Source organism: Rhincodon typus, chromosome 9 (genome assembly GCF_021869965.1).
Source record: "Rhincodon typus isolate 14 chromosome 9, sRhiTyp1.1, whole genome shotgun sequence".
NCBI classification, from domain to species: domain Eukaryota; kingdom Metazoa; phylum Chordata; class Chondrichthyes; order Orectolobiformes; family Rhincodontidae; genus Rhincodon; species Rhincodon typus.
The window spans coordinates 2,932,233-2,960,183 of NC_063340.1; the positions used below are offsets into that span (position 1 = coordinate 2,932,233).

At 40.7% G+C, this 27,951-nt stretch overlaps 1 protein-coding gene across 1 annotated transcript in view; it reads left to right on the top strand.

Annotated features, from left to right (window-relative positions):
- The window catches only part of meis1a (Meis homeobox 1 a), a 208,844-nt gene that overhangs the window by 7,438 nt on the left and 173,455 nt on the right, over positions 1-27,951 (top strand). Inside the window, exon 7 of the mRNA XM_048600888.1 lies at positions 27,261-27,369. Coding sequence (XP_048456845.1) covers positions 27,261-27,369 — 109 coding nt within the window. The remainder of the gene's footprint in view (positions 1-27,260; positions 27,370-27,951) is intronic.

Genomic DNA, 27,951 nt, shown 5'->3' on the forward strand with positions numbered 1-27,951 from the left:
CGTTCCCATTGTTACACTGTGTGGCACTGTCACATGACCCTCACCGTGCTCATTACACTGACTGGCACTGTCACATGACCCTCACCGTGCCCATTGTTACACTGTGTGGCACTGTGACGTGACCCTCACCATGCCCATTGTTACACTGTGTGGCACTGTGACGTGACCCTCACCGTGCCCATTCTGACACTGACCGTCGCTGTCACATGACCCTCACCATGCCCATTCTGACACGTCCGGGCACTGTCACATGACCCTCACCATGCCCATTCTGACACTACCTGGCACTGTCACATGACCCTCACCATGCCCATTCTGACACAACCTGGCACTGTCATGTGCCCTGGTCCTGCCGCATGAGACTGGCATGAGTGCATCCTGTGCCCTGAGCAATTTCCCCCGGGGCTTTCTGTCTCCAGCCGCCTGCTCGCACTTTCCCCGGGTTTGTCGCAGCTCCCCTACCCCCAGCCACCATGTCCCTAGGAACTAGCTCCTGCTGGAGACAGACTGGCTTCTCTCGGCCCTTGCTGCCTTTGTACAAGTGGCGCGATGTGAGTGTGTCCTGGAAAAGCCGGTGCTTTGTGTGAGACATAAGCTGCTAAGATAGCTCTCGTTTCCGACTGAGAAAACTGTCGCAACACTACCCAGTTGGATCTATTGAAGTAGGTGTTAACCAGATAAAAGATGCTCTAATTATGAACATTACTTTGCGATTTTGTACACAAATTGGATTTACATATTCTTCGGAGAATGGAAAATGCAATCCAGTAACTCCAATTATACGAAGTGTAAGAATAAAACCCATGCGGCACAATTAGTTAGTGGTTGTATTTCTCTGACTATTTGTGAGTTTCTGGGTTCTTATACAGCAGACATGCTGGACATGTGATGTTATAGAGAGGGTGGTGACCGATTTCAATGATCATGACCTAAAAAGTACGTGGAATTTTGCAACTTACTGTTCATTATTGGGAAGGGAATAGATAACAGATTCTGTCTAAAGTATCTTCCGTAATGGAATGTTGGAAAGCTGGGTATAATTTCAGGAATGAAGAGAATTTTAATAGAGTTACGTATCTTTTGAAACAAAGTTTATTTTGCGCTGGGTGTGTCACTAACTTCACTGATATAAATGATTTAAAATAGCAATTGAGGATTTAAAAAAAAAACTAATAGCAATTTCAAGAATTAATTTAAGCACTAAAATACTCTAAACCTCTCCCTTTAATTTCTTGTGAATTAAAGTCAGCGCTTTGACCAGCCACTGTTCAAGGGCAGATTCACATCACCTGCTTTAGTCCAGTTAATATTTGTTTCATCGGGACTTGCAGAATAAGTGTGGATTTGTAGTTTCTGGAGTTCATGTAAAACCCCCAAGCCTAATTCCTACTGTACAAAAATAAAAATCAGAAGTTGCCAAATTTAGAGCAATCCTTGTATGTTTCAAAGGAAAACATAAAATAATCCTCATAAAAATATCTCATGTTGATAACAAATAATTCCAAACAGTTCTTGGCTCTGGTGTTAAGTGTTCAAATATTGTTCCAATTTTAAGTGTCTTCTGAATGAACATGTGTTTTTTTGAGTTATCTTTATTATGCATTTTTTGATTGCCTTGTCTCAGTTTTATTTTGTATAATTTAGTTAAATCATGTCACAAAAAATGCTGTCAAATCTCTCACTGAGAAACTTTGCTCATAATAGTTGGTAGAAGAGCAGAGATCTCATTAAATTTCTGTTTTTCTCTTGCTCTCCACTTTTTTACTTTGATACAAGGCTAATTGTGAAATTAATGCACATTGCTCAAACAATCAAAATCTATGTTTCTACATTGAATTAAAAGTTACACTAATTGTTTGCAATATTGTTACCTGTTGCTCTGTCTTTAGATTCTTTGCCCTGTGAATATGTCTGGAGTTTGTATAGATGACCATAACTGAACTATTAATCTCTTAATTACAAATAGATCTTTAAGTACTGTGCTGTTCTGGAGTTTTGCTCTAAATTTCATGTGACTTTTGATAACTTGTTTGAGGTGTGAAAGCTAAAAAGTATTGTAGTGTATCAAATAGTAAATATTAGTGAATTGAATTTATAGATTGCAACAATTTTATGGACAGAACAAGACATATTGTGGCTTGTGACTGTTTAAAACTGTTACTCGAGCTATATATATATGTTTTAGGAGAGAGGCAGGTTGGTTCTCTTGTGATTGGACCTGGGTGTATAAGTCACAAAGGTGTTATATCTGGTAGTTTCATTGTTTGATGTGGTACTAGTTTATTTGTGGTATGGTTAACGCATGCTGGCTGCTATAAGTTTGAAATAAAAATGCTTATGAATGAAGTATATTCTGGACCTAACTTGTGTTTTGTATCGTAGAAAACCAAATTTGTATATAGTAATTTAGTTGGCAGATGATGGAATCGTATTCACTCGATACAGGATATTTCAGCAACCTTTTCCCCCTGTTAGTGATGTGCTTGATTACAATTGCACAATGTTGTAAAACTGTTTAAGAATTTCTGGGTTGGGTGTTTCTCAGTTTAACTGAGACTTTCGTTTTTGTTTCTATGGAGTTGTGACTAAAGATTAGAGGGTGCAGTTCCTGACAATGGAAGCTCTATTTTTTGTAAAAATATTTAAGCTGGTAATTTTACAACACTGTGAAAAACCGACCCATTGGATTAACCATTAGTATTTAGTTTGGTGTAAAACATATTTGTCTAGTCATTCTGTATTTGTATACGTGTGTCACTTTGTAACAGTAAAGCTGGTCCACATTTTTTCATCGCATTTCAATATTGATTTTTGTTTTTAGCTGATGTCTTTTGTACATTTGTTCTTTGTTGTAATCAGGTCATATTCTGAGTTAATGCACATAGCTAATTTACTCATGGGATTTTAGATTTTGTTGGATGGGCCAACATTTATTGCCCATCCCTAATTGCCCTAGAGAATGTGGTGGTGAGCTGCCCTCTTGAACTACTGCAGTCTGTGTGGTGCATGTATCCTCACAGTGCTGTTGGGAAGAGAGTTTAAGGACTTTGACTCAATGATACAGCAATACAATATGTTTTCAAGTGAGGATGGTGTGGCTTGAGAGGGTCTTTCAGGCAGTGGTGTTCCCATGTATTTGCTGGACTTGGTATTCTAGTTGATAGGAAATGGTGAATTTTTCTTTTAGGTGCTGTCAAAGATGATTTGGTGAATTGCAGCAGTACATCTTGTAAATGGGACACACAATTCAATCTTTGGAGTGAGCGAATGTTTAAGGTGGTAGATGAGGTGCCAGTTAAACAGTTTCCTTCATCCTGGATGGTGCCAAACCTCTTGAGTGTTGTTGGAGCTACACATATCCAGGCAGTTGGATAGTATTCCATTCTGACTTGTGCCATCTTAGCAATAGATTTCGAGGATTCAGGAGGTGAGTTGCTTACTGCAGAATTCCCAGCTTCTGATCTGCTTATGTTGTCACAGCATTTGTCTGTTTGGTATCTGGTTAATGGTAACATCCAGGATGTTGATGGTAGTTGATTTACTGATGGTAATGCCACTGAATGACAAAGAGAAGCTGTCAGACACTCTGGTGTTCAGGTCTTCAGTATTGCAGCTGGGATGTTTTCAGGGTCCATAACCTTTGTTCTATGTTGTGTGCACTAACATTTCTTGACTTGACTTGGAGTGAATTGAATTAGCTGAAGCCTGGTATCTGTGGTGGTGGGGACTTCAGGAATAGTATAAGGTGGATGGATTGTCCATATACTTCCTCTTTTATTTAAAACCTCTGAGTGTTGGGAACAAAATGGAAACATTTCAATTTAACATTTTTAAAACGAAATGTGTACTTTGAAGTAGTTAATACTGCAATGTGAAATGTTCTCTTCTGTAATTTGCAGTTGGCTGTGTTCTAAATTGCAAGTATTTTGCTGTCACTACCACAGATGTGTTCAGTCTGTACTGTCTGAGTAGGTTAAAGCTCAGTCTACAGTTACTCCTTAATAATCTTTGCCAGCATTATTACTTTGTGACAGCTTGTGGAGGATAAACAATGTTTTAAAATAAAAAAAGCTAACAATTCAAATAAATGTACTGATCTTAAATAAAAGTTTGCTTTACCAACCTTTTTCAAGTAGACACATTACGTTAACATTACTATTCAATTTACGATTTAATCTAAAGTCTAATCGGAGAGCAAAATACAACAAATAAACATTCTGACAGATGCCATTCTTAGATGCTGTTTTCCCCCAATTTGCATAATTTTGCCTTTAATTTTGTGTTTATTTATTGCAAATGAAATAACATAACAATGTCACATAAATTTTGCCTTGTAACTAGCCTCACTTCTGTATATGGCACTGTGTTGAATGATATATATGATATTATGAAGCAAATATTTATTTTTTGTCGTATTTTCATTGTGGGCTGTGGATGTTCTACTTGTCATAACTCACTATCAGGAAATTATTTTAGTTTAGAAGAGTCTATGGTCTATGCTACAAGTTTTGTGCAGTCTATGAAAGGGAGCAGTCTATATGGGATAAAGAGTTTTCTTTCTCATTTCAGATATTCTTTAATTTTAAACTGACAGTGCAGAACTGTAGCTTACTAAATGAAAGCTATTGATACAAAATCTCAATCTCTTTAGTTTGTGTTTTATTTTTCTTTCAATGCATTTGTTATCTGTTGGATCACTGATGCTGTCTTGTACATGAGACTACTTGCTTTTAAAGGTTCACATTTTATCTCCATACGGTTTGCAACAATCTGGAATCTAAAAATACCAAACACGCGTCCTAAAATTTTACCAAATACTTCCAGAAGATGTTCTTTTAGTGAGTTGAAATGGAAAAGGAATGAAATCCTTCTACATTTATTCATATAAGCAAAATTTTATAATAACCAATCTATTGACTTCTACCTCTTCCAGCAGAGAAGTGATATTGAGGGAACAAAGCATAGTTTTTAAATAGGTTTTAAATTCTATCGTGGAACATCAATTGTTTTATTTCTGAATGAAAAGTAAAATAGCAAAACACTTGAAGTGTAATTACTTAAAAAGTATTGCATTACACTTTATAGAATTTATTCTCTGAAGCATTGTCCAGAAAATCAAGTTTTGTTCAACATTTCTACATTTTGTCACACACTGTGGAAGGTTGCACACAGCACAATGCTTCATGGTACACTGATCACATCTGGTTATTATCAGGTACATGTTGAAAATACTGGGCGATAATTAAAATAACAGAAAGAGAGAAAACAATTTATGTTGTATATGTAAAGCTTACATAGCAGCATATGACAAGAAAAATAGCTTCAGGCTGCCTTTTGGAAAGTAATCTGCCCTAGAGAGCACACCATGCTAGAATAAAGCTTTCACTAGGGCCTGCTTCCATCAACCCAAAACTCCATTCTTAGCTTTAATCCAAAACCGTGTTCCAGAGCTTGTGCTAAGTTTGTCTAGTTTGGTAACAAAAATACAAATACATGTTATCCTAATATTTCAACCGACTCCAGCATAGCGGCTGGTTAAAATCATAGTAACATTTATGGCTAAACAACATCCCATTAGAATCATTCCTACCAGCCTCTTGCTAGTTAAAGATGTAAATCAATGGGGTTGTAGGTTGTCCCTATCTGCACTGTGTACCTCAAGGTGACATAATTTCCCAACGGTGAGCAAACACTTTCCTAAGTATTTTTTCTTTAACTCTTAGATTTCAAAGGGTTGCTTTCATTTGGCAGGAATTTGGGTTTAGCTTCTGTTTAGCAGCAGTGAACAATGCACAAATTAAAATGGTTATGAATGAGTGATGTTGCCATAATGAACAGTGAATTTGAGTTTTAACCATGTTTGTGGTAGATGTGAATTCTGCTGCACAGTTAAAGTTGGCCAGGAAACAGGAACTACACAGTTGTATAGACCTTATTTGTGCAGACTGAAGTTAAAGTGGAGGGCGGATTTATTTATAGAGAACAGTTGTTTAAAATGAGTTCTGTGCATTCACTGTAACAATTGTGTTATATAAAGTGGTGTATGGAGGTTTGTTTCAACTGTTTTCTGTAGGCTTTCTTGTTACATTTTAAAAAATTTGGCTGGGCATGCTCATCATAATTTGCTTCCTGAGGTACAGGTATCCATGTTGTAAATTATTTCATTCGCTTCTAATTTATGACAGAATTGCAATTTTTTTATTTTCAAGTTTTACTTGTTTTGACTTCGGGAAATGAGGGTATGAAAATGATGAAATTTTATCAGAACAAGCTAACACACCACTTTCTTCATGACTGTATATGAAAGTGATGGGTCTTTTAAAATGCTGCTCTAAAATATTTTAATCACAAAATAAACACATCATATCTTCAAGGGGAAGCCTATTACCTGTGATTATTTATCAGCTTACAAAAGCAACTAAATTAACTTGAGACACATTTTTACTTATGTCTGGTCTAACAAGAGATCAAGAGAGTGACATGCCAATTTTAGTGAGTCTCAATCAGAATACTTGATCCTTAATTTGACTTAAAACAGAAGAGCTCAGCTATTAAAATTATGACTTGGCATTTACACTTTGTTAGCTCATAACTAGCTTGTTAAGTGTAGCATTAAGATTATAATTTATACTAATCCCCTAGCCTTGGGAAATTACAAGATTTCTATGACACATAATGTGTGGCAAATTATGTAGCAAGAAAAATGTAAATTGAGGGAAATTTTAGAAAATATTTTATTGAAGAACCCATTTTTGTTTTATCAATTAAAATACAGTAGCAGCTACAGCATTGCCATTACCGTACCAGCTACCATTAACGTAAATGGTATTATATATAACCATTTTTCCTTTCATTAAATTATGATGCTTTCCAAGCATAAAGACAGTTAGTCATCTCATTTTGCAAAATTTTATTTTGTTCTCTTTTAGTTTGTGGAATCATTGGTTAATGGGGAATTTGGTTTGGAGAATCTTTAGGCAGAAAACAATTAATGATGACAGACAGGCACGGCCTGTGCAATATGACATGTATCAATGTGTAAATGCAGAAATCAAATCTGTTTATATACAGTAAACGCAATACGCCTCTGGTTACTGGACAGATTTGTGAATTAGCTGCTGATGATTCACAGGGTGTGGGTGTTATTTTAAGCTTCATATAATAAACCTTCATCGAGTCATGTGATATGAAACTGCATTTATTATTCTAGTCAAAGCACATTACCTTTTGGTTAATGGAACTTCAGTAGGAGCTCCAAGTGTGCATGGTACATGCAATCTTATTATGTTACCTGATTTTGGTATCAGTGTCATTGGATGATAAGGTCTTAAGTTTTTATTTGCAACATATATTATGTATGTTTCACGTTAATAACCTGATACAGTTCAGTTCAGACAAATGCAACTGTGTCTGCTATGTGAGACCCAATTTCTGTGACCTTGACTGTCTCCCTTGCCAACTCCTGATCATTCAGCTACCTGTCCTTGCCTTAAAGCTAAATGACCTTGTTACTGGCTCCATCTGCATGCAATGTGTTCCCATCACTTTCAAACCTGGCAGCAGTGTTCTTCCTCAGAAACAGCCACTGTGTTCAGGTTGAGTATGCTGAGCAGTTCTATTCCTTGTTCCTACATATCCAATTCTCTTGAAATGCTTCCTCAATCCCTATCGCTCCAATCAAGCTCTCTCCTGATTCTTTCCCTCTTCCTCCTTCTGTGTTCCTCTGATTCTGCTGTTGTTTTGCATCCTTTTCTCAACTTTAAGTGTCACAGGAAACTACCTACATTGCAGTTGCTACTGTGAAATTGGTGCAACTACAACAAACTATTAATCCGACAGAAATAAGAACAGCAGTAATGTCCTTAGTTATTCAGATTAGTCGGAGTTTGGGTGTGATGTTCCGCAAGGATCAGTGTTGAGGTATACTGCCATTCACCATTTACAATGTTTGCTCAGCAATTTCCAAATGTGCTGCTGCTTGTATCTTCTCTTGCCAGGGGATCTGCAGTCATAGGACGTCACATTCTCCTGTTTAATGTCAGCCTTGAATTTTCACTCTAGCCCTCGTACAACTGCTCTGTAACATGCATCATCCAATTATGCCTGAGTCAACCCCTCATCCTACTGCCCTTTGCCCTCTCAGGGAGATCTTTGCAGCTTTTCAGCTCTGATCAAATGGCTAAAATATTTGGGAGAAGAAAACAAATAACTGCAGTTGCTGGAAATTTGAAATGAAATGAAAAGTGCTGGAGAAACTCAGCGGGTTTGGCAGCATCTGTAGAGAGAGAAAAACAGAGTTAACATCTCAAGTCCAGTGACCACTTTGTCAGAAAGGATTCTGATGAGTTCTGATAAAAGGCCACTGGACTTGAAACATTAATTCCATCTTTCTCTCTATGATGCAGCCGGACCTGCTGAGTTTCTCCAGCACTTTCTATTCTTGGGGCCAAAATACTGACATTTTAGTTTCTGAATGCCGCTTTTTAAGAGTTCTGTTCACGAGTGTTTCTTCATTTGTCTTGCTACCTGTGTACAGAATTTTCAGTCTACATCTGAGCGTCCCCATTTCAAGTGACTAATGTGTTCAGTATTATAATGGTTAGCAACCCTGCCTGTCACTTGGGAGACTGGGGTTCAGTTCTCTGTCAGGGAGCATTCAGCATTTTATATGTGAAATTCCCTGTCCAGTGAAGCAGTTGTGGCTACTTCATTAAATGTTTTTAAGGCGACAATAGATAGATTTTTGAACAGTAAAGGAATTAAGGGTTATGGTGAGTAGATGGGTAAGTGGAACTAAGTCCATGAAAAGATCAGCCACGATGTTCTTAATGGACAAGAATGTGGCATCTTACCAGTTTTTTTCTCATTTCAAGGTTGCGTTTCCTTCTTTGTTAGCACATCTTTCATCTTCTCGAGATTACGTCTGGCTATCTCTTCCCTCATTTTAAATTCCTCATCACATGTGCCCTCTTCTCTTATCATTTGCCCTATAAAGAGAAAATCTATCTCCTTGTTCCAGGGTGTTGCCATCCATTTCAATCTCCACTCTCTTTTCCAATCCCTTCAAACTCCCTCAGAGATAGTAGGAACTGCCGATGCTGGAGAATCTGAGATAACTCCCATTGTTTTTGCCTTTTAAGTGTTCCCATTTAATCCATATTCTCAACCTTTAGATTTTAATTGACCTATGATATTTGTAGTGTATATGCAGATGACACTATATCAAAACGTGTACTTAATACAGAGGAGGACTATTATCACACACCAGGAGGACATCAATAAATGTGCAGAATGGATTTGTTATACACAGAATGATTTCAGTGTATACAGACGTATGTGGTGGTACATATTGATAGCGGAAGTAGACAGTGGTTATATAATCCTTGGAAATTTGCTGTGTAAGTGTGGCTGAGGAGCTGAGGTATCAAAGTACCTGAAAATAATGACCTAGGCAGAAAAGAAAACATTAAAAAAAGGGGGCACTGGGATTGAATTGAGAACTAGTGAAATCATATTGAATTTGTATACAAGTTTAATATACCACACTTGGAGTACAGTGACCAGTTCTGGACTGCGTGTTTTAGAAAGGATATTGGGATCCTGAAGAGGGTGCAATAAAGATTTACCAGAAATGGGAGGTGATTGAAGGATGACCAAATGAATGTTGTCAACTTTAGAAAAGGGGTTTGATGGGATAGATGTAGAGGAGACACTTCCACTTGTGGAAAGGCCAGGTTTAGAGACGATTATGTTGATAGTTACTGGTGAATCCACAGTAAATATTAATAATAAATCCACGAGGAAATTCAAGAAAAAAAGCTTTCATTCCTGAAGTTGAGTGAATGTGAAACTCTCCATCACATATAACAGAATAGAGTCAAAATTTATTGTCATGTGTACTTTTACATGAAAAGTATAGTGAAAAGTTTTGTAAATTGCTCAACGTGGCACCTACATCAATGACAGAGGTCAGACAGAATAATTCTTAAAAAAGTAAAATTAGGACAAAGTTCAAACGGTTCAGTTAACGGCTGCTGGGCTTGGGGAAAGCTGATTTAGGAATGATGGAATACCCGAAAGTATAGTTGCATTTACGGTGAAGCTGGATGAACACAGATAGGGGAGGATGAGTAGGAAGTGGGGAAAGGAATAGAATAATGTGTCGATGGGATTAGATGAAGTAAGGTGGGAAAATGTTCAGGTGGTGCTTAAGTACCAGCATGGACCAGATGGGGTGAATGGCCTATTCCTCCACTGTACAAAAAATAATTTAATCTTAAAGTGACTTTGCTGCACTTCATGTGGAAGGAATAACACAAACTGAGGAAGCCAATTTGCACACAGTATCTTCTTCTGTTTTCTCCCCGGGGTCAGTCCTCACCCACAATGACTGATCTGCACCATAAGGGAGGCCAAGGAGATGATGGAATTCTTAATGTCACCTGAAGTAGTGGAATAGCAGAGCTGGAAATTGGTTTGATGTCTTGTCTGAAAGACAGCAGCTCTGATAATGCAGCATTCCTTCATGACTGCACGTTATCTCAATTCAAACCATATGCCCTAGTGTCAGAATGGGGCTTGAACTCACTACCTTCAGAGTCAGAAGGTGCAAGCTTTTCTGGCTGAACCCATAATAGTTCTTGTAGCTGATTTTCTGGGTGATTTTTTTTAAACAATCATTATTTTTGAGTAAAAATCTCTCAGTACACAGTCTCAGTTTTACCAAAGAATGTTCTGAAAACGTGTGTAAATTAATACCTTGTCACTCAATATTGAGATCAATAGATGTTTGGGAATCAAGGGGTATGGGGATAAGGCAAGGAAATGGAGTTGATGTTGAAAATCAACCATGATCTGATTGCATGGCAGAGCAGACTTGAGGGGTAAAATGGCCTCCTCCTGCTTTTGGTTCTTATGTTCATGGTTCCTACAATGAAGAATGGCTTTGCCAATGTCTTGGAATTTGGCCTGTGAGAGTGGAAGTGCCCCTTTCACTAGAGGGTGCGAAGAATTCTGGATGAGGCAAGTCAGATAATTTTAGTTGTCAGGTTTAATAATGTTGGTAGGAAATACTGTGAACTTATTGTTTGTGTCTGACACTCCTGAGTTTTCATTTCCAACCAAAAACCATGAATTGAATGGTAATAAAATCCATCCATTTTGCTTGGTATGACCTTGTGAGTGTCGCTGAATTTGTGGAATACACTTTAGTTGCACAGTCAGTCAGTTGAAGAATAAATATTCATTTCCAGGCTCCATTTGATTTCTGGGGTTAACGTTAACTTCATCCAGTTGGAGGAGATGGAAGGGTTCAGGTTCGATAGCCCAACTTTTTGCTCCATTAATGTCAATGGATTTAGTTAAAATTGTCCCTATTGCTCATGAGGAAGAAAAAGTTCACAATTATCCTTGTGACAGTGAAAGAAGTACCTCACACATTCAATTTCTGGACTAACGCTCCACTTGCTGAACTTAATCTGTTTAGTTAGGCCTTTCCGACTAGCAAGCTGTCAGCAGGACAGTTCCCATACCCACGTCTGTAATTGCTGCCTTACACCCTGACCAGGGATCTGACATGCTGTGGTTTGTTTGGACCCAGTGTATGCGGAGTATTCAACTGACACTCAGACGTTAGTGATGGCACAGACAAGATCCTCTGACCATTACTACTGCACACAGAGGAGTGGGCATCTCGTCAGGATGTCTTGTTGATTTTGGTGTGACTTACAGATGCCTGCAACAGTCCTCCGTCAGAGGTGGAAGCAGTCTGTGTTTGGAATTTCACCTTGGAATTTTTGAACACAGGAACCACTACAGCAACAGTGCAGCCATTCATGAGGAATGCTCCGCTGTGGCTTGGCCTGGGTAACCAAGGTCGCGACTGCAAATACCACTGGTGTGGCCATAAGTTCAGCGTTAGAACTAAGTGCATATTTTCAATGAGCCAGTATTGGATGTCTTGGGCTCTCCCCATGCAACTCATTGTCCAAGATAGTGTGAATGGCACCAACAAGCTCTTCAGTACTAAGGAGGCCCATATAACTGGTCCTCAGCATGTCCTACCTTGTACTCACTGGCCCAATATCAACTCCTCTTTTGGGCAGTCCTGTGCTCTCACTCTGCAATGCCTCTCACCATGATTTCTCCTCAGTATTACTCCCTGTAATCATGTGTGTCTTACCAATAGTGAGGTTTACTTCAATGTACATAGTGAGATTTGCTGCTCAGATGAGTGGTGTTCTGATACTTTTAGAGGGCAGCTGTGGAATTATTTATACCTAATCACACTTATTAATTAAGGGCTGTGTGTTATGACAGATGCCAATACAAGCTTGTGGAGGATTAGTGTGTGAGCATGGTGATGCAAAGAATGATGCAAATCATAGTGTTTAACATGTTATGCGCCAGCGGATCTCCAAACCTGTCCAATATTCCAAACATCTTCTGGATTCTGTGCCCCAAGGAAGGTAACCATGCTAGCCCTGATCGTGAGCAACTTTTATACATAGAGCTCACCATCTGCAAACAAATGAACTTTGCATTTACATAGTGCCTTTCACAACCACTGGGGACACCTTTCCAACCAATGAAATATGTTTGAAGTGTGACCTTTGTTGTAATGCAGGCAACACAGTTTGTGCACAGCAAGCTCCCACAAACAGCAATGTAATAATGAGCGGATAGTGACAATTGAGATATGAATATTGGCCATGGGGAGAACTCCATGGTTTTGCCTCAGATTGATACCTTGGGATATTTGATGCTGACCTGAGCAGGTAGATAGGACCTTGCTTCACTAGCTGTGAGGCATGTTGATATTGCCTGAGGTTGCGATGGGTGAAATGTTAGTCTTTAGATTTGGCTCAAGAGAATCGCTTCCCACAGCACTTCATCTTCTACAGTTATGGCGTACATGGTGGCTACATCTGCAGGACAGCACCAAGATAGGTAGAAAAGTATGTTGTACAGATTGTCTAAGGAGTTTGCAGATAGATATATGTAGGTTGGGTGAGTGCACAAAAGTCTGGCAGGTGAAGTATAATGTGGTAACTGTGAAATTGTTTACTTTGGCAAGAGAAATGAGAAACAGAGTGTTATTTACATGAAGAGCGACTGCAGAATTATTAAGTGCAGAGGGATCTAGGTAATCTACAGTCACAAAAGGTTAGTGTGCAGGTACAGCACATAGTCAGGAAGGCTAATGGAATATTAGCCTTTATTATGAAAGGAATTGAAAATAAATTTGATGATAGTATAAGGTAGGGGTGGAGGTTAGATAGACCTTAGGTTTAGGGTAAAAGTTTGGCACAACATCGTGGGCTGAAGGGCCTGTACTGTGCTGTAATCTTCTATGTTTTATGTTCTATAAAAGAACGAATGTTCTAGTTCAGTTATACAGGGCATGGTAAGATTGCATCTTGAATACCATATGCAGTTGTGGTCTCCTTATTTATGGAAGGATATAAATGCATTGGAGGTGGTTCAGAGGAGATTTACTGGATTGATCCCTGGAATGAGTGGGTTGCCTTATGAGGAAAGTTTGGACAGACTGGGCCTTGTTTCCACTGGAGGTTTAGAAGAGTGAGGGGTAAGCTGATTGAAGTATATAAGATCCTGAATGATCTTGACAAGGTGGATGTGGAAAGGAGCTAGGGGCCTCTGCTTTAAAATTAGGAGTCACCCTTTCAGAACAGAGATGAGGAGACCATTTTTCTAACAGAGGGTTTGTGACTTTGGAATTTCTTGCCTGCGAAGGTGGTAGAGGCAGTGTCAGTGAATATCTTGAAAGTGAAGAAGAGTTTCTCATTGGGCAGAGGACTAAAAGATCAATTGGAGGTGGATGGATATAAGAAATTTGAAACATAAACAAATCAGCCACAATCTTATTGAATGGTGGGGTAGGCTCGAGGGGCTGAATGGCCTACTTCTGATCCCATTTCCTATATTCTGATGCCATCCTTTATCCTTGCCAAGACATCTGTACGTCTTGGCGGTGTTTTGTTTAAACACATATTTCTAACAGCCACAACTTTCTTTCATGATCATTTATGTCTTTTGCTCCTCAGCTTTACAGCAACATTCTTGTCATTTCATGCCCTGCAATTGCATCCAGACCTCCATCCCAGTCTTACAGAGTTGTGGCTCACTCTTCATTCAGTTGTGGTGGGGTGCTGGGAGGGGTGAATCTTTGAAATTCTGTACCCAGACAGCCCATGGAGGCTCTGAAATAACTCCACAGTGTCCAGCATCGAGTCACCTGTTATTTACATATGAACAGTCCTTAACTTTAGTACTGCCTCATTCAGAGTCAGCTCTCAGAGTGTCAGCATCTCCGACACTCCCCTTTTTATCTGTCAGCCAGGGCTCCCTGATTGGACCCGATTAATAGCCCCAATCATGGAACTGATATTCTATGAGGTCCACCTGGCTGACCTCTTTAAAATCACTACAGCTCAGTCATTGATCATGTTCAAGACAAAGATCAGTTCTAGATATTAAAGATATCCAGGGATGTGGGGAGAGTGGTGTTGACCTAGAAGCTCAGCCATCATCTAGTTGAGTGGAAGAGCAGGCTAATTGGGCCGAATGGCCAATTCCTGTTCCGACTTCCTGTTGCTCCCCCCTTGCCCTATTCAGATTTGAATTTCTGTTTGTATCGTGTAACATCTGAAGGTGCCTGCTTGCGTGGGACTGACCAGAAACACTCAGGTTTTTATGATTCTTAGCCATTTTCCAGCAGACATACACACTGACCCAGCTGGAATAACAAACTATTCTGACATTGGTTGGCTAGGTGGCTGAATGTTTTATGTTGTAGGGTCATTTTTGGATCCTGATCAGTTCGTACTTTATTTGTTACAGTCATAAAATCATATTCTTGGGAAATGTGCATTTAGAAAACTACAGTTCCCAGGATTTTGTAAGGGAGCTGTGCATTATGTTACAATACAAGCACTTCTCCTGTTTTCACTCAAAAGGGAAAAGAAATCGCACCCCTAATTATTTTACTACCTTGCCTGCTGATACTCAAACTGTTGCCATGATTCCAACTTAACTTGCGTTGTTAAAAGAGAAATGGCAGAGTAACAATTACTGGAAAACCTGAAGAAAAAGGATATGCTTAAATGTTGAACGTTTTAATGGTTTTAGTAGCAATAAAATGTATCGTTCTCAATATGAAGTTGCTTGAATTTGACCATTTGAAAGAGCAAATGCTTAATTGCTTTGATAAGTTGTATTTGAACCTTTATTTAATTGCATTTTTAGTTTAATTTGTACTTAGACTTCTAATTTGTTTTGTGCAGGTTTTTCAGAGTTTCATCCTATCTATTTTGACGGCATTTTTAATCTTTCCTACACCTATCTTGAAGTTAGTATCCACATAGGAACAGGATATTTGGCCTGTTGAGTCTACTGTTCCAATCAATTAGATCATGGCTGATCATCTACCTCAGTGCTACAATATTTTGCACAGGATTCCTTGTCCTTTGAGATCACTAGTATCCAGAAACCTATCAAATTTTGTCTTTAATATATTCAATAATTGAGCTGCCACAGCCTCTCTGGGTTAGAGAATTCTAAAGATTCCCAATCATTTGGGTGAAGAAATACCTCCTTATCTCAATCCTAAATGGCCTGCTCCTTAGCCTAATACTGTGTCCGCTAGTTCTAGACTTCCCAACTAGGGAAAACATCCAGTCTACGGCTGTGCTGTGTCGCCCTGTAAGAGTTTTGTAGATCAATGCTCATTCTTTGCAACTCTCAAGAATAGAAGCCAACTTTCTTCAATGTCTCCTCTTAAACCAATCCTCCCTGGCATCTTGGGGATTGGTTTGTTGAACTGCCGTTGTGCTCCTCCATCTCTCTGGCAAGCACGTTAATCTTTAGATAAGGAGACCAAAATGTACACTGTACTCCTGGAACCATGTCACCAAGCCTGCTACAACTGCAGCAAGACAACTTTTCCCATGTATCCACATCGCCTTGCAATGAAGGTCAAGGTGAAGACTTCACCACTAAATACTAGACATTACAGCTGCATTGGCATCCTGGAACATCACCTATGCAACTCCAAATTGGTTCATTTAGAATCATCCTTTCACATTACAGCAAAAGATGCATTTCCGTTTTTGATTTAGCTTCCTCCAAGGCCATGTGAAATAAGGTCAAACTTCCATCTGTTCAAATTGAAGAATGTACTGCAAGGTATGGGGCCTCTCAGTCCAACTATTCCATGCGGGTATTTATGTTGCTTGGGGGTCAGTTTGCTCAGTTGGCTGAATGTCTAGTTTGTGAGGCAGACTGATGCCAGCACGGTGGGTCCAATTCCTGCACCAGCTGAGGTTACCATGAAGAACTCTCCTTCTCAACCTCTCCCTTCACCTGCAGTGCGGTGACCCTCAGGTTAAACCACCGCCAGTTGTCTCTCTAATGAGAGATAAGCTCTGGGACTATGGAGAATTTACCTTACTTTATACTGCTCGCAAAACCGCTCACTGTTTGCTAATTTTTTCTCTCAGCTTGCTAGCTATTCATCCATGGGATTTGGGTGTCACTGGGGTGGGCCAACGTTCATGCCCATCCCTGAATGCCCTTGAGAAGGTGGTGGAGAGCTGCCTTCCTGAACTGATACAGTCTATCTCATATCCCCTAATATTCAGCTATGCTTACCACTCGGAAACTTCAGTGTGACTGCAAATCAAAGCTGTATTTCAGCTGTTAGTAGACAAAGCAGTGTTCTGGCCACAATTGTAAATCACAAGTAATGTTCTTAAATCATAGATGGGTAAGATCAGCATTCATTATGAAACAATATGCTGAATATATAATGTTCATGTGGGAAATGAGACCACAAATAGATAATTTGGAAGTGAGTTACATCTATTTATTGGTAAAATATTCCAGGAGCAAAGATACTGTTCATTTATTCAGATTAAAATCATTGAACTTAATTTGAAAAAGAAACGTACTGGTTAGATTCTGGCTTCGATTTGTACATGGTCACAATAAAAAAAAGTCACTTGTTTGGTACATTTCTTTGCTCATTGGCCGTTGGTGCTTCTTTGCAGAAATTGGAGCCAAAGTTTGAAAAACTGTTGCAAGTGTGGGTTACTTATTTATTTATACTTTTTACCATTTTGCAGTCCAAGCTGGGCTGAAACCCGGTGCCAATTTGGAAAGAGTTTGATTCATTGCAAGGGGGGTTGGGGGGGGGGGGGTAGAGAAAAAGACCATAATTTGTTTCACAAAACCCTCTATTTGCACAAAGGAAACAGCTTCCTTCAGTATCTCTGCCCTGTGCTTTTGTCCTGCGAACAAGGGGAAAATTTAGAGACTTCAGAACTGATTTGTACTCTCTCTCCTTTAAGTTCGAAGACTAGCTCTCCTGTGCTCTCAACTGATGGGGAGGCTGATTGGTCCCAGTACAAATCTTCACTTTCCATTTATGCCTGTGTCAGAATGAGGTCTATTGTTTTCTATTCAAAGGGTCTAAAGGTTTGCTGAAATGTTACAAATGTTCCTTTTTTTTAAAAAAAAATACCATTGGCGTTGCATTGTTATAGAATTATATTAATAAACTTGCTTTGACCACAACAGTTGTCAAGGGGAGAGTGGAAAGCCACCGTTTATTTTTATCGCCCGAACTATAATTGCTGTTGGTAGAAACTGTTAGTTTGATAATCGGGAAATCATTCTGTTGTGGGAAAGCTCCAGTTGAAACCACCTCTCGTTTTACTTGGATATAAAAGAGATGCAAACATTTGTCCATTTTTTGAGATCACATTAGAGAGTGACTGTAGTGGAAATTGTAATAAGTTGAGATGAAACGCAACAATTCTTGCATGGTCGCTTGTATAATGTGGAGATAGCTGTGTGAAAAGTTGGGGTGGGGGGGGGGGAGGTTTGCTGCTGCCCAGCATTTAAGTCCCAACACAATGAAAATGCAATGAATCGGAATGCCTCACAGATCATGGTGGAATAGGAATTTCCAGCGAGGAAAATCTTTTCATGGTGAATTAAGTGGTGGAGGAGAGAAATGGTGATGAAAAAAAAAAGGTATGCTCAGTTTCACAAACGCTGCACGGCGAGCACAGTGGTGGAAGATTTAAGAATCTTAGTGAAGGCGATGAAGAATAGAATGTGGAAAATTGAATTTACTAAACAATTAAGCATTGAATTAGCCTGCATCCAGCGTAGGGGAGAGAGAGAAAAGGAGGAGGGGGAGGGGGAAAGGAGTAGGAAGAGACAAATAATTCGGAGCAGCTCATTAAGGTATAGTGAATATGTCAGCTCGGTTGTGTGGCAGATAGTTACCAGTGAATCATTGCGCAGTTCCTCTAAGCAACCTTTTTCTGAAGTCACACTCTTAATCTGGTTAATAAAAGCTGTGCTTCTGAGGCCAGTCTGTTTCCCCATATTTTCTCATATTATACCCAGCTTTTCTATTAATTACAAGTTGTATTGCCAATCAACAAGAGTAGTAAGGGACAGAATAAATGGAATGAGAGTGCCCTGGAGATGTCACTTCTAGGATCTGATGTATCCTGGAACTCCCCTGGGTCTCTGCAACCTCCCACATGCCTTGCTGGTCTTTTGTTCAATTACAGTTAATGCAATAGTTTGCCATTTTCTCCTTCTAATTATATTTTCAAGTGGGATTTGTAGCACGTAAAAAAACATCCTTTTACATGTTGAAGCACCAGGGCTTTGTGTCTGGTATTGTCAGTCCCCTGAGTGCTGTACCATTCTTCGTACACAGCTCTGAATAAACAAATCCCCCTTTTAAAACCTGCGATGGTGCAAACTGACGATAAATACTTTAACCCTCCACACACTGAATATGCGTTTGCGATTGCAGCAAGCAGCTTCTTTTCAACTGCTTTCAGTATCCAGTTGTTCCTAGGTATTTTTGCCACCTGTTAATTCTTTATGATATAATTAGCAGTGTTCCTTTGGAGTGTGTTTGTTGGCCACTTGTAAAATAAAAAGTGAACACGGTGTTTAGTGACCAAACATCCCAAGAGGTGTAAGAATGCGATTCTTAATTCAGCAAAAATAAACCTGCTGTAAAATCTCTGTTGGTGCTGTGAGGTAGCAGCTTTTGGTAAATCTAAAATTGTGATTTTCTCCCCTTTCACATTCAGAGAGAGAGAGAGAGCCTATCCCTGAGGCAGGCAAACGACTATGTTTGAACCTGGGTCATTATTTTTACTGCCGTACTCCCCATCTCTCAAACTGTGAAGCTAGCACCCAGGCGAACACACACAGTAAAAAAAAGCAGATAGCTGGCAAGATATCTTCTCCAAGTGAATCGAGCCCTTTTAAAGACGTCAGGCCAGATAGAAATCTGCTTGGAACGGCTTTATCTTTGCTGATAGGCTTTTGTATTTGTGTCTATTAAAACCCACAGCACAAAAAGGAGAAAAACAGAAGTCCTGGTCCCTTCAGGATTGAGTTCCTGAAAATAAGCAACAGTTTAAAAAAAATCCTGATGTGCATTGAGGTCCGCCGCCTTAAACGGGTTGTATTTGTACAATTCCAGTGGGGGGTTTCTGGAAATTGGTGCTAAGCACACATATGTGCGCACTATCATTCCATTAGCTTAAAATTTAAATTTATTCCTCAGAGCTTTCGCATCTCACATCAGCAGAAATCAAAGCAGTTTGCACTCAGCTGCTTGATGGATTTGAGGTGGAGGGAGAGAGGGTGTCTGGGCAGTGGGTTCTCTTAAACTGTGCAGGTCATGCGTGTGTTTTAAAATGCCGTGCATGCGAGCAAGTTGTCACTGTAACGTTCCTTTAAAGGAACATTTGTTGGCTTAGCATTTCTAGTTGCTGCCCTATTAAAAGAAAGTGTGCACTTCATGGAAAGAGGCGAACAAGAAATAGTTTCTTTCCAAATGATCTTTTAGTGGGAGAGCTTTCTTGAATCACTGCAAATCCTCCTCTTCGATACAGTTAAAAATGTATTTCAAAGCAATAGAGTGTACCCCAGACTGAATGACACGGTGACTCGTTTTGAAGTACAGCTTATATTTGTCCAAAAACGCAGCATAATAAATTGTAAGTCGTCCAAATGAACACATGATTCAATTTATACCAGATAGTAACTTCCTTGCTTTGTTAGCATGTTGTGATTGTATTGGCCATGACTGTTTAATCACTGCACCCAGGCACATGGAATCTAAGAGCCCTAACAGACAAGGAACACAGTCCGCCTTATAGATCTTTTGGTGAATTTTGCAAAAAACAGTTTGATTATTCCCCCTTAAGGTAGCCTTGGAAGGCACAGTATTGTGTAGGGTAGTTTACCTTGTACTTAGAAAGGCCTACCTAGAATGGCCTGCAACTTATTGCTGCATTTTAATCACTTATCCCGAAAGCTGATTAGACGTTTTGTTTGGTTGTGGTGACTAAGTCCGGATTTGAGCAGCGAGCAAGTCGTTATTGTGTTTTTATCCTTCCAAAATTTAATTTGCAGCCAATTTCTGGCCTATTTGAATGTAGCATTGAAACAGACCCAGCGGTAAGGGTCTGTTCAACAGCACAGGGTGACCGGGAATGGGGCTGAGTCGGTGGGCCATGCAGAATTCCTCTCTTTCCCTTCCCCTTCATTACAAATGAAACCACAAAGAGCTGCGTCTGTGTGTGACCCGCCTGGTCATGTGGCAAGCTTCTTTCTCATCTAATTCTTCAGTTTTTAGCCCATCCAGGGTTTTTTTTTTATCAGAATCCATCTTAAATACTCTTAGCATTTATCAGCTAAGGGTAAATTAAAGTGCCGTTGCATTGACGTGATCAGAATTAAAGGAGTAACACGTTTGCTGCATTTAACTTTTCCAAGTTTGTTCAGCCTAATTATTAAAGGTAGCTTGTTTTTCTGTTGTACTTTCTTTGGGTGAAGAAACGCTTTTGAATGTTAATTTAGCGGGGGGAAGGAACGTCAGAATAGGGAGAACAGGATATCCAGACACTTATTTTTAAAAAAGCGATATTAAATAGTTTGGAGCAGTTCAGAGAAAGCATACTAGACTAATACATGGAATGAGCAGGTTGTCTTGGGAGAAAACGTTGGGCAGACTGGGCTGAGATCCTCTGGAGTTTTGAAGAATAACAGCTGACTTGTTTGAATCATTTAAGATCCTGAGAGGACTTGACTGGGTGGATGTGGAGACGGTGTATTTTTCCAATGGGAGAATCTAAAACTAGCGGGCACTGTTTAAAAGTCAGGGGTCACCCAATTAAGACAGATGAGGAGGATTGTTTTGTTTACAGTGTGTCCCGTGTCTTTGGAACTCTCAAAGGACGATTGAAGCAGAGTCTTTGAATATTGTTAAGGCAGAGATAGATTGATACTTGACAAGCAAGGGGGTGAAAGGTCGTCAGGAGGAGGTGGGAATGTGGAGTGAACAGATCAGCCACGGTCAAATGGAATGGCGGTTCAGGCTCGAGGGGCTGAATGGCCTACTCCTGTTCTGTGTTCGACCATACAATGAGATCTTGGCTTCATACAGTTAATATCTATGCCTACCAAATCTCTGTCAATTTCAATTTTGTAACGTTCCATTAGGACCCCATTTCTCAGCGCCCCACAATGACCTTGACAGTTTAATGATGTGGGGGGGGGGGGCGCAGTTCCAGGTTTCCAACCACTTTTGAGTGGAGAGGTTCATCCTTGCACCACACTCAAACAGCCCAGCTCTAATTTGTGGTTGAAGCCCCTCGTTCTGAATTCTTGCCCCCCCTCCCCCAGAGGAATTAACTTCTCTCTCTACCCTTTCAACCCCTTTAATCGTCTTAAATCAGCACAATCAGCTCACTGTTTAATCTTTACTTGAGGGTATACGAGATTAGTTGGGGCAACCCTGCAATCGAAATTTAACCCTTTTGGCCCCAGCATCATTAATCTAAAATATTGGTGATATGCAAAACCACGCTAATGGACCTGTGTGCCAATCATATGTCAGAACAGTCATGTTCAATCAACTTATCAACACAGTGAGAAGCTTGACATAGAACTTTTCATCAAGTGTGAGAAATGTTAGTTTCTTTTTGCCAACTGGTTGATTTCATAGGAGCACAGGAGATAAGAACTAGAACAGGCCATTCTGCTCAGTGAGTCTCCACTGATTCACTGACATTAGCGTTGTTTTGATAGTATGGAACTCTTCTGTATGATTTGAATCTATGATTCAATCAGATCATGGCTTATCATCTCACTGTACACTTTTCTGCAATGTCTGTATATCTCTTGATGGCATTAATATCCAGAAATCTATTGAATCTGCTCAAAAGCTGAGCTCCCATAGCTGGCTGGAGCAGAGAATTCCAAAGACTCATTTGCCTCCCAGAGTGAAGAAATTCCTCCTTATCTCCCTCTTGAAATGGTCCACCCCTTGATTCTTAACAAAACTAACAAACGTTTTTACTTGAGGCCACACAAACCTTCAACCTGCTCGGTAAATAATCCCTTCTCCCAGATTGTTTCTAACCAGGATGCGCAGACTTTAATGTTGGATTTTTCACCCTGGGTGTGAACTGTCCAACTTTGTGAGTCCAAGACATTTTTACAAGTTTCCTGGGTGGTGCCAGACTTCAATCCTGTGGCTGGTTGGGAAAGCAGGAGCTGACATGAGGCAGGATGAGGTCTGGGAACTGTGTTGGATAAGTGGTTGGTGGGGCAGGCCGTCACGGTGAGGACAGGTATAGGAGCAAAACCAAAGGCAGCTGAGGCCTGAGGCTTTCCATCAGATACAAAAGAACCTGCTCCATCCATTGCACAAGGTCAACACACAAAGAGACTCGCTGCATCTCCCTGGGCCTCACCAGGCACCAGGTTCTGCAACCTTCATGTTGTCTTGGCATGCAAGCCACAGTGGTTGGCACAGGGTTAAAGCTTCAGCCTGGCAGTACTGCATTCAGGCAGCTTTCTGGCTTCCCTGCTCCATCACATTGGGAGGCCAATGTGTGGAGTTGCAAGGAACAATCGGACCAGTGTCTCTTCAGTCGGGTGGGCCCATCCGGTTCAATTCAGTTCTTCCCTGCTTCCTACAGAAGGGATCTATTACATTTGAGTAGTGGTTCCAGGAAAAGGCTTATGCAAATGGAAAGCTGCAGCGTCTGCTTACTTAGCCCCTTTGGTTCTTGCCACAACCTTAGCCAGCAGGTGATGGCCTGGTGATATTCCTGCTGGACTATTAATTCATGGACCAAGGATAAGTTCTGGGGACCAAGGTTCAAATCTTGCTACGACTGATGGTGGAATTTGAATCCAATAAAAATCCGGAATTAAGACTCTAATGATGACTAGGAAACTGTAGCTGATTGTTGGAAAAACTGGGTTGCTAATGCCCGTTAAGGAAGGAAACTACTACCCTCACCCAGTCTGCTCAAAATGTGACTCCAAACCCACCGCAATGTGGTTGTCTCTTAACTGGGATGGGCAATAAATGCTGGTCTAGTCAATGATATCCCCATGCCCTGTGAATGAATAGAACAACATCTCCATAAGTCAGGTTTAAGGTTAGGGACAAGTTGTGTTAGAGTGAGGAAGCAGAGATACAAACACCAAATATCCCAGAAATCATGGGATTCCAAATTTCCCGCTTTCACACTCAAAACTGCCAAAGTCACTGCTGTTGGCTGCCACTAAATTCAGGGATGACCTTAGCTCAGAATTGTGGGTAAATTGCTGTGGGTCTTTGTGTGACTGAAAAGGCCGACTGTCGACCCACAGAGGGTGGGCACAGGGGCAGGATGTGGCATGGCATGCTGTACTGGGACCTGGATCCAGGATTTGCTTCTTTCTCTGTCACCCCTCAACATTAAGATGTTTAGACTCAAATCGTCATGCAGCTGGATGGGCACGTTGTCACCATTTTGAAGGATTGGTAACAAATTCCCCTCGGTCATTAATAGCAATGCTTCCATGTTTCAAGGACAGCTTCAGACTACAGGAAAACCACATATCTTGAACTCCTCATCTCTCTCATCATTTAAGTTCCTAAATTGAACAAATCCATTAACCTGTATGTAGCTTTGAATGTAATTTAAACAGTGCTAAAGCATCAAGCACCCACAGCACTCAAACTTCTTGCAATAATTCTCTGGACTAGTCAATGGGTTAAACATTACTGTCATTGTGGTGGAACTACATACATATCTGCTCAAATGTTAAGGCCTCACTGCATGCGACTGTTTAAGACATCAACTTGTGGATATAATTACTTAACTCATGGCATTAATTATTTTGAAAGAAGAACAAAAGATCAACTTTTATCTTGCAGACAAAGAAGTAATATGCTACTTTGGAAAAAAAGTCTGCTTTATTACTTTGCCCAAATAGTTGAGGTTTTCAGAAAAAGAATCATTTGCTCCCACACAGTGAGCACTTAATCTTGACCAATTCATCTGGGAGTTGTCACAAATGATGACAGGGCACTTCCCCACAGGAAAACTGGAGATTAAGTCACTCCTGCACATCTCCCAGTTCCAATTTAGAATCTGTGAATGTGTGTATTCGATCTCTTATCACTTAGATCACAATTTCTGATAGAATGGAATCTAAGGAAGCAGTCAGGGTGTGTTCGGGCACAGGGGTGGGCGGGTGGAATTAATTAAGTAAAAAGACCAATGAATTAATTTACTGGGGCATTTAACTGTTTTTAAACTGTGCAAACTCTATCGGTACCTTGTGAAAGACCCTCCTTCTGAACCTCTCCCCTTGCCTGAGGTGTGGTGGCCCTCAGGTTACACCAGCACCAGTTGTCTCTCTCTAATGAGAGAGCAGCACTATGGTCTGATAAGAGTGTGGTGACTTTACCTTTTCACCTTTTACCCGTGTTGGGTGTTACGTCTGAGCCATTCTAACCAAGCTGCTGAACTAGTAATGTAAACTGGAGACACAAGTTCAAATCTCAATGTATCAGCTGGGAGTTTATATTCATTTCATTAAAAGAAGCATGGAATAAAATAAAATATGAAACGGTTGGATTGTCATGTCAGGTTCTTTTAAGTATGAAAATCTGCCACTCTTACCCAGTCTGGTTTACATGTGATTCCTGGCCCACAGCAATGAAGTTGACCCTTAACCACTCTCTGAAATGGCCCAAGCAAGTCCCACAGTTAGACAGGGCTGACCTGCGTGAATATAAACCAGGCAGTTCCCAGGTTATAAACAGTTTGTATCCTTGAGTATGTTCATTAGTCCATTATGAGATATATGTACATCCTGTATGGGATCTCATTTATAAGTACGAGCGTGCATAAGTCAGACATTCATAAATTGGAGACTGCCTATATATTAATAAAAAGTTGCCTGATAGGTCTGTACACTCCTGTCTGTACTTAGGTCAAATGATTATTAAGTGCAAAATTAGTTTGAAAGTGCATGTTATGATTAGGATTAGGGTTAATGACTGAAAATGAAAGGAAAAAGTTAAATAATATTTGTAGTAATTTCTAATAGTCAAGGAGGGTGATCTTTTGGGATGATGTGAAAGTATTGCATGGTAATCGTGCAAACGATATTGATGTGATTTCACTGTTGTGCTGAATGAGTTATTCCATGGGTTCATAGATAGAGAATCATCAAATCATATAGTATTGAAGAGGCCCTTTGGCCCATTGAGTCTGCACGACCAAAAATATATTAAATTATACTAGTCCCATTTTCCAGCATTTGAATGTTATGACACTTCATTCAGGTACTTTTTAAAAGTTATGAGGTTTCGTGCCTCAACACCCCTCCCAGGCAGTACGTTCCAGACCCCCACCTCCCTCTGGGTGAAAAATGTTTTCCTCAAATCCCCTCGAAATCTCAGTGTCAGTAATCAGATTGCACAAAGGGTAGAGGTTAATTTTTCACTCGTGGCTGAAAATGGGTGAGGGGTCAGGGTAAAGTTAGACCCTCGAGCACAAACATCCATAGAGCACTTTTCAACATGGAGAACACCCCAAAATGTGACACAGAGTAGTCTGACAGCATGGAGGTGAGTTAGAAAAGGAGACATTCAGAAAATGTGATTAGAATATCGGTGAAGAGCTGCCATTGCAGTTAAATATAATTAAGGAATGAGATCCAAGAAATGTGTGAGTGTGAGTGAGAGTACAAATGGGACATGTAAAGACATGTTTGGCATGAAGGGAAAGACAGCAATTTTGTATTAATGTACAAGTGTTCTTTTTGAAAGGTGGTGATTATTTTATATTTGTTTTTAATTTCTATTGTGGATTGCCTTTGCCAAGTGTTTTGACTCCTGAAGAAATGGACAAGAGACCTGACTCAGAGCTATCCCATATAACCACCTGCTAGGACCAAATCAGAGCTGTCCCATATAGCCAGCTGCTAGGAAGCCTTTTGATGTTAGCTCTGGTAGAGTAGAAACATGGAACTGTAGAAGGTAGGAGCATAAGTAAACTATTTGGCCCATCGAGCCTGCTCCACCATTTAACACGATCATGGTCATCCTTTGTGTCATTAGCATACTCCCATTCTCTCCCTAGAGCCCTAGACGTCTTTAGCCTCCAGCAATTGACGTGAACCTGTATTCACTCACATACCCTGATATCCACTGCTTTCAGGAACTCGCCAGTATGGATTCGCAGAGGCAAGCTGACACATACATGAGGTGGAGGAGGTTAGTGTAGTGACAGTGCCACTGGGATAGGAATTCAGAGACCCAGCATTACTAATTCTCTGTGGACATAGATTAAAATCCCACCCATGGAAACTCTGGTGGAACTCAAATTCAACTCATAAATCTGGAATGTTCAGACTCGTCTCAGTAATAGCGACCACTGATGATTGCTGTAAAAATCCACACAGTTCGCTGGTACCCTTTTAGGGAAGGAAATCTCCCCTCCTCAAGTGGTCCAGCCGACTTGTGACTCCAGACCCACAGCAATGGCAGAGCAGGCTCGAGGGGCTGAATAGCTTACTCCTGTTCCTATTTCTTATGGTCTTAAGGTCACGGGGATTCACTCTGAATTGCGGTCTGAAATGGCCCAGGAAGACACTCAGTCCAAGGGGAAATAGAGCTGGGTAACAAAAGGCTGCCCAGCCTTGGCACCCACATCCCATAAAAGAACAAACACCACTCCGAGCCACTACTGTTTTGAGGTTCTCGCGAAGGGTGTACAAGGTGCCAATGAAGAATAGAAAACATTTTCTGCCCATGCTTTGTGCCTTGGGTAAATTGTGATGTGGAGGTATTGCTGCCAGCTTTCATTTTCCTTTATCCGTGTCATTCCCTCCTTCAGACCTGGAACAGGGATCACGATGACACTGCATCGACACATTCGGGCGGTACACCTGGGCCCTCCAGTGGGGGCCACACGTCACACAGTGGCGATAACAGCAGCGAACCAGGTAAGAGACAAAACAATCGCCCTTTTGTTTGATAAGACTCTGATAGAAAAACCTCATGGCCCATTAGGTCTAATGGCCAGTGCCGTACAATACACTGGCCAAGTGATAATGATCAAGACTTAGATCTTAGAGTGGGTGAGCAATGGAAGGCAGGCGGGCTGGGAGGGGTGGAGAGAGGGAGAGGAGGGGTAAGGAACATGGAACAGAGGAGTTGGCAATCTGAAGGGGAGGGGGCAGAGAGAGGAGGGGAAGGAGGATGGAGACAGGGTGGAGTGGATGCAAAGTGGCTGGGGAGGGATAGTGAAGAGGAGCGGAACTAGAGGGACAGATGTAACAATGGAGGTGAGGGAGGAGTGGAGAGGGAGGGAGTTCAGAAGTAAGGGAGAGTGAATGGGTTATGGAGGTGAGGGAGTGTGGAGGAGAAGTGGAGGTGAGGGGGATTGGAGGAAGAGTGGAGGTGAGGGTGAGTGGAGGAGGAGGGAGGTGAGAGTGAGTGAAAGGGGAATGGAGGTGAGAGGTGTAGAGGTGAGAGGGGCATGGAGGAGGGGGTGTGAAGATAAGGGGGAGTGGAGGGGGTGTGGA